This window comes from Gracilinanus agilis, chromosome 2 (genome assembly GCF_016433145.1).
Source record: "Gracilinanus agilis isolate LMUSP501 chromosome 2, AgileGrace, whole genome shotgun sequence".
Taxonomy (NCBI): domain Eukaryota; kingdom Metazoa; phylum Chordata; class Mammalia; order Didelphimorphia; family Didelphidae; genus Gracilinanus; species Gracilinanus agilis.
The window spans coordinates 615,308,694-615,322,540 of NC_058131.1; the positions used below are offsets into that span (position 1 = coordinate 615,308,694).

Genomic DNA, 13,847 nt, shown 5'->3' on the forward strand with positions numbered 1-13,847 from the left:
AAATGAGAGTGAAACCACAGTAAAGATTCGGAGCACATAAAGCTGAAGCAAAAAGGAAATACTTAAGTAAGAGAAGGGTCCAGATGAGGGGGGAGGTTTCATCCTAACTCTGAAATGTTCCCTTGGATGTGAATGTATGGGACATGTCACAGACACAGAGCAAGTGTGGAGCTTCAGAATACAAGGTTCTGGTGTACCAATGAGGGGCCCAGCTGGAAATGGGGTGAAGCAACTGTTGTATGTGTGCAAGAGATCCAGAGAGGGGGCAAAACAGGAGTGAGTCTTTTGATTGAATGAACCTAGAACATATTAAGTCTGTTGAGGATTTACAAGGTTAAAAAAACTCTGTCTAGATTTGTAAAATATTCTGAATGGGAAAGTCCAGGGATGAGCAAATGTGTTTTGTTTGTTTGTTTTTTCTGGGTTGCAAGACATCTCAGGCATTACGCAGATTGCACTGGTGAGTCTGAGAGTGAGCAGGCTAGTTTGACCAGTTTTCAGAACATTTTGGATTGAGAAATCCAAAGAGAAATAAGAAAACTGGGGGATTTTTTTTGCCACCAGGGATTTTTACAGAGTTCTAGACATCTTGATTCTAAGGCATATGGGGCATTGAAAATGGGGCAAGGAAATTCAAGTAGAAAGAACAGAAAGAAGAAAAAAGAGAGTATATACGAAATCACCAGAGATAGTCCTTTAGGGCTTAGATTACAATCCTGAGGTATTCACCTAAATTTAAACATATGGACAAAAAGAAAATGATAAAATTTTGTTGTCTGAAATGGGGATGGGGTGAGGTGGGGGAGGGATTCCTCTTGGTAAAGTTGCCTTATGTTGGCACAGGTTTGTTTCCATGGAAGAGTGGATTTATGAATGATTAAATCTCCTTGCAAACACAAAACAGTCTCAGAATGAGGAAAAGTGTGCTCATGGCTACCAGAGGTGGGAACATTTGTTTTAAAAGAGAAAAAGGAAAAGCAGATTTCAAAATTATTTAAAGAGGATGAGAATTCATGAGATTCACTTAAAGCTCTTCCTTCCCCATATTTATAAGCTCCAGATCCCCCTCTTTCTCCATCACCACTTCCTCCTATTCCCCATTGGCATCCTCACCTGAGGAGAGTCTAATTAGTTCCTCATAGGCCCCTGTGTTGAGAATTAGACAGCTAGTGGAGAATCGGAAGAATCTGCCCCTTGTGGCAAGGGTTAGTAAAGCAGTGCCCATTAAGGGAAGTCCCACTAGGACAGAAGATCAGATTTGTTAATGCTCCCCTGAATCAGAACCTGAATGAGGTATCTGAAGCCAAACAAGAGAAAGATGAAATCCCACTAATTTTTTTAACTGATTGAAAGATTTGATGAGCAGATACTCTGGCCTATATGTGACTGACATTATAGGGCAAGGCTTCCTAAAGACCTATTTTGTTACCAATTTCTGGCCAGATATTAGGAGGAAGCTCCAGAAAGTGGATAGTTGGGTGAATGAGCCATTAGATCAGCTATAACAGCAAGTCCAAAAGGTATCTGTGAAAAAGGAGCTATAGCAGGAGGGACAGACTAGGAATGGAATGATTCCCAGAAAGAAAGGATGGAACAATCAATTTGGAAGGCCTCTGGAGGCCACATGTGTCCCTCTTACATGCTAAAGCTGTAGAAAGGGAGGTCACATACAAGCTTTTTAGAAGAGGTGATGTAACATTAAGATTTTGTGTAATCAAGGAAAGTAAAAATGCTATGAAGAAGTTTCAAATCTGTAAATGTGAAATGGAATATGTATCAGTCATTTGAAATATTTTTAAATGATATATGAAATATGGCTGTTATATGGATTGGATTGCTGCTAAAATTTGTACTTTCATCAAGAATTATTTCATGGTTTGAATGTAAATATATGTTTAAATGCAATTTGCCTGTATCATGTGATTTTTGTTTAATCATAAATGATTTATGAATTTATACTGTGGACTAAATTAATGTTGAAGTGAATTGGAATGAAACGATGTGCTAAAGATATAGTGTGTAAATGATGCAATCTTTTTTTTTTTTAAACCCTTACCTTCCATCTTGGAATCAATACTGTGCATTGGTTCCAAGGCAGAAGAGTGGTAAGGGCTAGGCAATGGGGGTCAAGTGACTTGCCAAGGGTCACACTGCTGGGAAGTGTCTGAGGCTAGATTTGAACCTAGGATTTCCCGTCTCTAGGTCTGGCACTCAATCCACTGAGCCACCCAGCTGCCCCCAATGATGCAATATTACCTAACCAAGAGTCCCTGTTCAGGCCCCAGACTACAGAAGGCCTGATTCCATGGGTCCAGGTACTCTAGGAGGTAGAACAGCGTTGATGAATTGAGACGAATGAGAACAGCCAGAGTTTCAGTCATATATCCCAAAGATTGTTCTGGCCAGCCTTGGGCTGAGTTTATTTTATATACTTTAAAGACTGCATAGGATCTCATTTTCAACAGACAACTTTTCTTGGGGATAATGAATAAATCATACATTAACTTTGTTACTAACAACTTTTCATTCTCCAGTAACTTTCAACATTTTTCAAAGGTATGTGGGGTGGGACATACCAGTCTTTTCAAGGAATAATTTCTCTATTTTTCATCCATTGTCCTCCTGACATACCAAAATCAGGGAGGCTTGTTGTTTTTTAGTTTTTCATCATATAAGCTTCTGTGTATGGGAATGGAAAATCTAAGTTTTGTTGGAGTTTTAAAATCTTTAGCATTAACTCATTATTTACTGAGTAACAATGAAGTGACTTTTAGGAGAATATCTGTATTATACATGTAAGGGTGTGGTTTTCCTGGGAGACTATAGAGGCCATAGGCAGCTTTCAGCTATTATTCTGAATATCCCTGGGGTTGAGTAGTGTTATTGATCATTATAATTCCAATAATAGAGTGTGTTAGTAAGAGAGGGTTCACGCAAGGGAATCTGAGTGGGGGTTTTCATCCTCCCTGGAATCTGCTTTGTGGTTTCAGGATCCCACCTGTGACTTTGTCACACAAGGTGGGTTTGACTGTCCCTGGCAAATTGAGGCTCTTTTGAGTTATTAATTAATAGGCATAAGCAATATCTGGTGGAGTGAAGCTTATTTAAATAATGATGGTGAAAAGCAAGAAGAAGAAGGGGAGAGAATACTGGATTAGAATATGAAAGAAATAAGTCGTTAAGGTATTTTAATTAGAGTATGGAGCTTTTAAAAATCTATTGGGAAGAATGTCATATGTAAAGCTTCATGTATGTAGATATGTGAAGAGAAAAAGGCAAAACAGAAAGTTCTTTTCTGCTTTCAGCAGAGGCTTGAAAGGAAAAAAGAATGAATGTTTTGAGACTAGAAAGTTTAAGCAATGACCTCAGTTAAATATATTGTAGAGTAAGAAGAGTCTGTGAGGGCTAAAGTAGTGGAAGAAAGCAAAAAGAATACACAACATACCGGAATTTACTTTATGGGAAAGTTAAAGAGAAAAACATTTTATCTGTAGACTTGTAAGACTTTAAGGAGCCATTAGAGAAGGCAAAAGTAAGGTAAAAGCTTGTTTGGGTTATGGATTTCAGGATAACAGAATTGGATTATTGAGAAGATGAACTTTTCTGAGCTATAATTGGTGAAGATTTGCCATTTAAGGCAAAAAGCTCCTTATATCTAAATTGTATTATTGTGAGCTTGGAATTCAGGTATGGCTGTCTGTTGATTGATCCACCTTCCAAGAGAACAAAAGGAACTCAGAGGAATGTGACTTGTTACAAGTAAAAGTCCTTATAAGGAGTTGGAGAGACAATCTTATCCTGAATCTAGGATGGGATTCTACTGACATGGTAAGGCTGGATTCTGATGTTCCTTGAGTGACACAGTTATGGCATGAGTCTCTGATAGCTCTGGCCTGTATATGAAGTCAGACTGTGTTAAGTCACTGTGTCTTCTTTAAGGCATAGACCTAAAGACACCAATGAGGACAGTTATAATCTTTTCCCTGTCTTTTCCTTTTATGACAAATTCCTATAAGCAGGACAGGATGCAAATTGTAAAATGAAAGTTTCTATCTCCTAAACAACCAAGGACACTGGTAATTTAAGGTTGGAATTTATCAAATGATAGCTAAGTGAGGTCTTTAATGATCTGTATTCATTGTCAAGGTCCTATAGAAACAGTTATAAAAGGGGACTTTGTTTTAATTGACCATGATTAGAGCTTGAATCTTAGGTTCAGGATTATGGCCCAGGATGTTCTATATCTCTTATAGAACCTTGGGTAGAGAAATCTATTTGCAAAAGTGTTGTTACTTATGTATTCATAATTATTGTTGAAATCTGCCTTGCAAAAGATTTTATCAGATGATTTCTATAAGAACTGGAAAACCCTCCATGAACTGATGTGGAATGAGCAGAATCAGAAGAACATTATACACAGTAACTGAAACATTGTGGGACAATCAATGCTAGTAATAACAATACAATGATCCAGGACAATCCCAAGGGACTTATGAAAAAGAATGCTATCCACATCTAAAGAAAGAACTGTGGGAATAGAAACTTAGATGAAAAACATACAGTTTATCACTTGTTTATAAGGGAATGTGATTTGGAATTTTGGTTTTAAAAGATTATTCTATGATAACACATGTATAACCCAGTGAAATTGCTTGTCAGCTCTGGGAAGGGGGAGGGAAAAGGAGAGGGAAAGAACATGAATCTTTTAACCATGGAAAAATATTTCAAAATAAAAATAAATAAGTAAAAGATTACTCTATTACAAAAATGAGCACTATAGAAATAGGTTTTGAGTGATAACATGTATAACCCTGTGGAATTGCTTGTCAGCTCCAGGAGTGGGCAGGGAAAAGGGGAGGGAGAGAAAATGAATTATGTAACCATAGAAAAAATATTTTTATAGTTATATTTTTGTAAAAAAGGATTTTAGCAGGAACTTCTCCAGGATTTCCACAAACAACTTGGAGCAGAGGGAGCAAGTTTCCTGAGAAGAATCATCCCTGACTGTCAGAAGACAATTTCTGAAGATGAAGTATGTTAGCTATGAGAATGTTACCCAAGGACAAGGAAAACTAATGTTAATCAATGTCATCAATTGCTATAGTACTGATTTTTTTTCTCTACCAGAAACTTTGCTGGGAATATGCAGATAATTGTTACATACAAAACAGATAATGGGAAAGTGATAAAGAAGATTGTAACTGTCCAGTATATCTAGATTTAGAGAGGGAAACTGAGGCAAGTGAGAATAACATGTCTCTGAAATAAGAAAAGTTGAGACTAAGTGAGATGGAATTAAATGTGTGATTCTCAAAGTAAAATATTTGGCTTGCTCTCCCTCCCCAGTATTCTCAGGGCACAGATATACCCAGTTGGCTTTCCTAGAAAAAGCATTTGACTTGTTTCAATTACGTTAAATTCACAAGAACATTTGGCTGTGTATCTAAAAAATCCCCAAAACAAATCTGGGAGGAGGTAATTGATAATAGGACAGCAAGTCTGGGAAAAATACAGAGGCTTCTGAATTTAAGGTCAATGACCAGCATGGGTAGCTGAGTTACTTTTTATCTTTATACTTTGGAGGGATTAAACTCTTTTTGGGGGTAATTTTTCTTTTGTATATTGAAACCTAAATCACATGCTCAAGATTTTTTGTCATAGCCGTCCCTCCCCTAAACCCCAGACACTTGACAGAAGTGGGACGGGGAAATCTCACATTAGAGTTACTACAAAAGGTCTTTTACATATAGGCATTCACAAATGGCCATTAGGGCAATCTTCCACCTTTCTAAAAGGAGAATAAAACTAATGCTGCTTTATCACACCTGTTGCTCTCTGATTCCATTTTGTTTAAAGTGGGATTTCAAGCTATTTATCCATTCCACACAGTTCCATCCACCATTCTTCCACCAAAGTGACTTTCCTAAAGTTTAAGTTTGATCATGTCACCCTCCACAACCTACTTTCAATGCAATGGCTCCCTATCACCTATAGGTGTTTGACATTCAAAGCACTCCTACTCCCTACCTTTCCAGTCTTCTGCCACATACTTTAGTGATACTGTACTCTATTTTTTTCCATGAACATAATTCTCCACTTATCAATTCCAGGCATGTTCTCCGGCTCTCCCTGGAATGTTTTCCCATCTCATTTCCATTTTCTTCTTTGAAGTCCCAACTAAAATCTCATCTTCTACAGGAAACTTTTCCCAACCTCCTTTAATTCTAGTGCTTTCCTTCTGTTAATTATTTTCTTTTTATTTTGCATATAACTTCTTTGCTCATAATTGTTTGCTTTTCTTCCTTATCATATTGTCATCTCCTTGAAGGCAGAGAGTGTCTCACTTCTTTTTGTGTCTCTGGGTCTTAGTTCCATGACTTGTATTTAGAAAATTTTGCCTATCTGCCTGCTTGCCTGACTACCAGCTACAGGGCTAACTGCTAGGGATACAATGCTAAAGGGAAACAGTCTCTATCTTCAAGGGAGACAACACATACATGGGAGTTATGATCAGAGAAAAATGTATTGATCTGAAAAGCTTATAGGGATTGTGAGTGGAACAAAAGGTCACTTGATACCTTTGCTAATAACAATGGTGGTATCGATTTGTATATTATTCTTAGAGCAAATGAGGAGGGCAGAATGGGGTACATATAATGTGGTAGGGTAAATAGGAATAATAGAGCTCAGATTTAAACATGTTCAAGTCTAAGGCTGAATAGATATAGAGGGCTCCCATTAATCAGAACAGATGTCTCTCACTAACAAGAACAACATGGTTCTTGGTGGAAAGTCTTAAACTAAGTGGTATATTTTATACAATACGTCTCTCATAATTAAGGAAAAGAGCATGATGTTTATGTTTTGGCATATAAATAGCAACAGTAGAATACCTTTTGAGGAATATCATAGCTACAGATATATGGCACATGACCACAGAAGCCATAAAATTCAAAACCGAAGAAATCAAAGATAGCTGAGGTTAGAGGATGATTTATTTCATATAGCTGCCTCTTAATGATGTTATTCTTTAGCCTTCCTCTTTCATCTGAACAAATGTCAGGGTCTATAAAATTTGAGGAAAAGAATGAATTACTTTAGATATTTATGCTCAGCATAGTACCTGTCCCAAGGAGGCACTTAACAAATATTTATTGATTGACTATTATTTGGAATTTAAACCCCAATATGGAAAATATGTACTTTCCTATTTAAGAAAAACATATAGAATTATTTTTTAAAGTCATTCAAGAATATCAAGGGAACTAATGAAAAAAATTTGAAGGATGGGGACCTAGCAGTACCAGATCTCAAACTGTACTATAAAGCAGTGGTCATCAAAACAACATGGTACCAGCTAAGAGACAGAAGGGCAGATCAATGGAATAGACTTGACCTTAGCAAGATAATGTACGATAAACCCAATGATCCCACCTTTTAGGACAAAACCCCACTTTTTGACAAAAACTGCTGGGAAAAATTGGAAAACAGTATGGGAGAGATTAGGTTTAGATCAAAAATCTCAAACTCTACACCAAGATAAATTCAGAATGGGTGAATGACTTAAACATAAAGGAGGAAACTATAAATAAATTAGGTGAACATAGAACAGTATTCCTATCAGATCTATGGGAAAGGAAAGATTTTTAGACCAAGCAAGAGATAGAGAATATTACAAAACATAAAATGAATAATTTTGATTATATTAAATTCAAAAGTTTTTGTACAAACAAAACCAATGCAACCAAAATTAGAAGGGAAGCAACAAATTGGGGAAAAAAAATCTTTATAACAAAAACCTCTGACAAAGGTCTAATTACTCAAATTTATAAGGAGCTAAAATAATTGTACAAAAAAATCAAGCCATTTCCCAGTTGATAAATGGGCAAGGGACATGAATAATCAGTTTTCAGATAAAGAAATCAAAACTATCAATAAACACATGAAAAGGTGTTCTAAATTTCTTAAAATTAGAAAAATACAAATCAGAACAACTCTGAGGTACCACCTCACACCTAGCAGATTGGCTAATGTGACAGCAAAGGAAAGAAATAAATGTTGGAGGGGATGTGGAAAAATTGGGACACTATTGCATTGCTGGTGGAGTTGTGAATTGATTCAACCATTCTGGATGGCAATTTGGAACTATGCTCAAAGGACTTTAAAAGACAGACTGTCCTTTGATCCAGTCATACCACTGCTGGGTTTGTACCCCAAAGAGATAATAGGAAAAAATACATGTACAAAAATATTCATAACCACAGTCTTTGTGGTGGCAAAAAATTGGAAATGGGATGTCCTTCGATTGGGGAATGGCTGAACAAATTATGGTATCTGTTGGTGATGGAATACTATTGTGCTGAAAGGAATAATGAACTGGAGGAATTCCATGTAAACTGGAATGAGCTCCAGGAACTGATGTAGAGTGAAAAGAGCAGATCCAGGAGAACATTGTACACAGAGATGGATACACTGTGGCACAATCAAACATAATGGACTTCTCTACTAGCAGCAATGCAATGATCCAGGATAATTCTGAGGGATTTATAAGAAAGAATGCTATCCACATCCAGAGAAAGAACTGTGGGAGTAGAAACACAGAAGAAAAACATTTGCTTGATCACATAGTTCGATAGGGATATGATTGGGGATATAGACTCTAAATGATCACCCTAATGCAAATATTAATAACATGGAAATAGGTCTTGATCAATGATACATGTAAAATGAAATGGAATTGCTCATTGGCTATGGGAGGGAGGAGGAGAGGGAAAGAACACAAATATAACCATGGAAAAATGTTCTAAATTAATTAAATAAATACATTTTAAAAAATAAAAAAGAGACCTATGTAAGGGAAGTTAAAGATCAATTCCTGATGCATTAGTTTAGATACAAAAGAGAACATTTAATAATACAATGTTAAGGTTTTCTTTTTTTAAGAATTAAAGAATATCATGAAATTGAAAAAAAAAGTCATTTAAGCAAACTGATGAATGTAATCTGAGCCTTTTAAAATTATTGGTATATTTTTATTTCTTCTGTGATATTAATAAATTGTGTAATAATGAATAAAAATCCCTAAAATCTTACAGTCTGGGGGTGGGGGTGGAGCCAAGATAGTAAAGAAAGTACATGGATTTACCAAATTAACCTCTAGGGACAGCTGGGTAGCCCAGTGGATTGAGAGCCAGGCCTAAAGACGGGAAGCTAGAAAAGGAGTAATCAAACAAACAAAAAAGAAACTGTACCTAGAAAATTATTGTGTTAGTGACAGGGAAGACCAAAACATAAACTCAGGAGAAGACAACAAAGTCAAGATGCATGCAAAGCCTCAAAAAAAAATGTGAATTAGTCTCAAGTTTAAAAAGAATTTTTGGAGGAACTCAAAAAGACTTTTAAAAAAACAAATAAGAGAGTTAGAAGAAAAACTGGGATAAATGAGGGTGATGCAGGAAAATCATGAAAAGAGTCTATAGTTTGGTAAAGGAGGCACAAAGAAATATTAAAAAACAAAATAGCCCAATTGCTAAAAGAGGCACAAAAATATACTGAGGAAAAGAACTTTTTAAAAAGTAGAATTGCAGAACTGGGCAGGTTGAAGCTAACAAACATGTAGACATGTTTCTATTCATAGCTACTAACTTTTGCATCTATAATAAAGTAATTTGGTGAATTTATTTTCATGTCATAAAGTTTTTTAACAGCTTCAATAGCTTACCTGAATTTAGCTACATTACATCTGAAACTATAAAACAGAAGACATCTCAGAATAACCAAATATTTTAGAAGGTATGTAAGTCCTGCCCAATTTTCCTAGTAAACTCAAAAGGAAAACAGTGACAGAAGAAAATAATAACTTACAATTGAATTATAATACATATCTCTTTTTAAGACTAATAAGAACATTAAAGATAAGAATTATTATATTTATAAAGGAGGATTCTGAAACTCATAATGGTTAAATCATTTGCCTACAGTCATATAATCAGAGTCAATGGCAGACAATTTAAGGGGCAAGCCCAGTTCTTCCATTTACAAATTTAGTGCGCTTTCATTACTCCAATCTGTATTTTCCCCAAGCTAAAATAGCATAATGCTCATCATTAATTAATACTTTCCTGTTGTATCACAAAACCCAACAATCTTCCTTTTCTTTTCCTTAAAATATTTGCATTTAGAAATTTCATTTCCTGAAATAATTAAGGTGATAGCAGTAATGGCTATGTTATCCATATTTCACTAAGTTCTTGGTTCTTTTTTTTTTTACCTGTTAAGTTTGCTTCATACAGAGTTAATATTTCCACTTTGCTTGTTTCACTTTTTGAAGTCCCAAGTAGTGCCATTATTTCCATTGTGTGCATTTCAGGATTGGAGACTATAGATATTTGCATAATGTTATCACTCACTTCTGAAGGCAGAAACAAGACATAATACAATTTGGTATTTTTGATAGTTTTAAAATTTTTCCTTATTCCAATTAAGGGATCTTATTACAAACTATTCTTTGATTAAATTAAATTTCTATATCTGAAACAGGGTTAACAGATTTGTTTGTAGAATGAACCTGAAGAACCAAGATAGACATTTTTTCAAAATGGTAACAGATACTCTGGGTCAATCTCTGAATTTATTTATAACATTTTTGATATTTTAGATTCTAAAGATAACGATTTTAAGGATAAAAGCTCTTTTATTTCAACTTCTATCACATCTTATTTAGGTTTTTTGCTAGACATTTCTTGAAATATAACAGAAAATATAAAGAACACATGCAAGATTTTTTAGAGAATCCATTCAAAGCCAAATTTCAAAATTTTAAAGGAGAAATCTATACAATTTATCATTCAAAGCAAGAAATGGTTGACTATTATATTCAACTTGACACCAGATCTCTATATTCCCCAAACTCTTATTAACAATCTCCTCTTTCAACCTAAACTGCTCTATGTAAAATTATCAATGATATCTAATTGCCAAAGCTCAAGACTTTTTCTCAAACCTCATTTTTTAAAACTTCTCTAGTATTTGACACTATTGATTACCTTCTTTTCCTGGAAACTTTCTTCTCCAAATTTTCATATACTGCTTTCTCTTGATTTTCCTCCTACCTGTCTAATTTCTACTCAGTCTCTTTTCCTGGATCTTCATCTTTGCCATGACCACTAAGAAAGAAAGTTGGGAGTATGCATACCACTGCTTTTGTCCTTTGTCTTCTTTCCTCTCTTTACCACTATCTTCCTTGGTTATCTCATCAGATCACATGGGTTCAATAATCATCTCTTTTCAAAGGATTTCCAGATCTATAATCTCACCATTTCTCTTCCAATCTCATATCCCCTGTTGCCTACTGAACATTTATAAATGAGTGTCTTGCAAGCATCTCAAACTTAATATGTTTAAAAGAGTATCACCCCGACCCCAAGCCCTTCTCTCTTCTCAATTTATCTATTACTATTTTCTTAAAAACCCTTACCTTCTTGTCTTAGAATCAATACCGTGAATTGGTTCTGAGACAAAAGAGTAGGCAGTGGGAACTAAGTGACTTTCCCAGGATCACACAGCTAGGAAGTATCTTGGGACACATTTGGAACCAGGATCTCCCATCTTTGGGCCTGGCTTACAATCCAATGAGCCACCTCACTGAATCCCCTTCACCTCCAATTTCCCTTTTACTACTGAAGGCATAACCATCTTCTCTGTCTACCAGATTCTCATCATCAACTCATTCTTACTCACCCAACTAAGAGGATTTATTTTTAGCATATACTGAATTCTTTCTGTATCTGGGTTTTGAATTAGAGGCTCCAATCAGTTCTTTGACCTTTATCCACATTCTTTTGTTCTTAAGATTCCCAAGTAATGTCACCCCCACACCTAGAGCCTAATAAATGGGAAGGGGAGATAATGTTCATCTTGCTCAGTAAATAAGAACTAGGAATTGTTGTTATGTGACTACCTACCTCCAAGTGGGTAGGAAGATGTTGAGAGTTTTGATGGACCAGCTCCCCTTTGGCTATTTACCAATTAGAGATGTCTTGGGCTGTCCAAGGGAGGGGCTGAATAATAAGCCCCCAAATTATATTTATGGTTCTGCTCAAGAGGATTTCTGGGTCTTTAATAACTCAGAAAGCTCAATGACAAATTAATTTATTGGTTAATGGTACACTAATCAATAAACTGACATTCTTACTCAGAAGCCAGCCTTTCAGAATTTTTAATTGTCAAACTAAATTTCAAACCCATTGTGAATGTTTTAATTTCTTTATTTACAAGATATCTCAATTAAAATCTTTTATCTTTATCTATCTAATCACTAACTGATCTCCCTGCTTCAAATGTCTCTACTCTCTGGGTCATCTTCTATGTCAGTTAATGTTATTTTCCTAAAGTATAGGTCCCTACTCCCCTGCTAAATAAATTCCAGTGGTTTCCTATTATCTGAAGGATCAAATAAAAAGTACTCTTTTTGGCAGTGAAAGTTTTTCACAACTTGCTTCTTTCTACCGTTCTGGTCTTCTTTTACTTCACTCCTACAATATACTCTTTGGCCTAGCAACATCGTGTGCTGGCTGTTTTTCAAACACAACACAGCTCTCTTTCTCTATTCACTTCTGCTTCTTGATATCCTTGCAACTCAAAGGCCACTGTCTATATTTCAGGTACTTGAGCCTTCTGCTTTAAGCTTACTTTCCTTCTACTATGAATGCACATTGAATTTACCTATTTATTTACATATTGTTTCCTTTATTAATCTCTATATCTCTTGAGAATAGAAGCTGTTCTTTTTTATCACTAGTATCACATATGGCTCATAGTAAATGTTTATTAAATGTTGGTTAAGTAAAATTTTCCACTATTCTTGATAGAATTGAAATATTTATCTTAACAAAGGATGTGTTTGTAATAAACACCCAATTGCAGCTAATTTATTCTTAGAACTTTGATCTCTTTCATAGGGACAAAGACATGTACAAAAATATTTATAGCTGCCTTCTTTGTAGTGGCAAAAAACTGGAAAACGAGGGTATGCCCTTCACCTGAGGAATGGCTGAACAAATTGTCATATATGCTGGTGATGGAATACTATTGTGCTCAAAGGAATGATGAACTGGAGGAATTCCATGTAAACTGGAAAGACCTCCAGGAATTGAAAAAATGTAATGGACTTCTCTACTAGCAGCAATGCAATGATCCAGAACTATTTGGAGGGACTTAATGAGGAAGAATGCTATCCATATTCAGAGGAAAAACTGTGAGAGTAGAAACACAGAAGAAAATCAACTTCTTGAACACATGGGATGATGGGGATATGATTTAGGATGTAGACCCTAAACAACCACTCCAGTGCAACTATCGATAATATGGAAATAGGTCTTGATCAATGACACATGTAAAACCCAGTGGAAATACATGTTGGTTATGGGTGGGAGGTTGTGGGTGGGAATCATGTAACCATGGGAAAATTTTCTAAAAAATTTTTTTAAATGAATAAAAAAAGAACTTTGATCTCTTTAGAAGAAAGTCAAGAAAATCCAAATCCATAAATACTAGCTTTATGTGAATATTACCTGTGAATCCAAGAACTCTAAATGACTGTGAAGGTCTGGCATTTAAAAAGAAGATATAGCCATTAGAAGTTCCAATTATCAAGTAATCTCCCTTTTGATCATAACTGAAAATACAACAACAAAAACAACTTATTATACTATAAAGTTTTTCTCCAATTATAATAAAAGAATATCCAAGAGAGATTTTAGAGGTGATGTACTCCAATGCCTGAATTTTTTTAGAAACATTCCCTACAAATGTTCATCTAGCTCTGATTGAATACCTCCACTAATAGA

General features: G+C 35.4%; 1 protein-coding gene across 1 annotated transcript in view; it reads right to left on the bottom strand.

Annotated features, from left to right (window-relative positions):
• Positions 1 to 13,847, bottom strand: part of LOC123234247 (cilia- and flagella-associated protein 43-like) — a 178,095-nt gene that overhangs the window by 82,847 nt on the left and 81,401 nt on the right. Inside the window, exons 12-14 of the mRNA XM_044660174.1 lie at positions 13,572 to 13,675; positions 10,271 to 10,411; positions 6,894 to 7,066 (exon numbers count right to left, since the gene is read on the bottom strand). Of these exons, the coding sequence (XP_044516109.1) occupies positions 6,894 to 7,066; positions 10,271 to 10,411; positions 13,572 to 13,675 (418 nt within the window). The remainder of the gene's footprint in view (positions 1 to 6,893; positions 7,067 to 10,270; positions 10,412 to 13,571; positions 13,676 to 13,847) is intronic.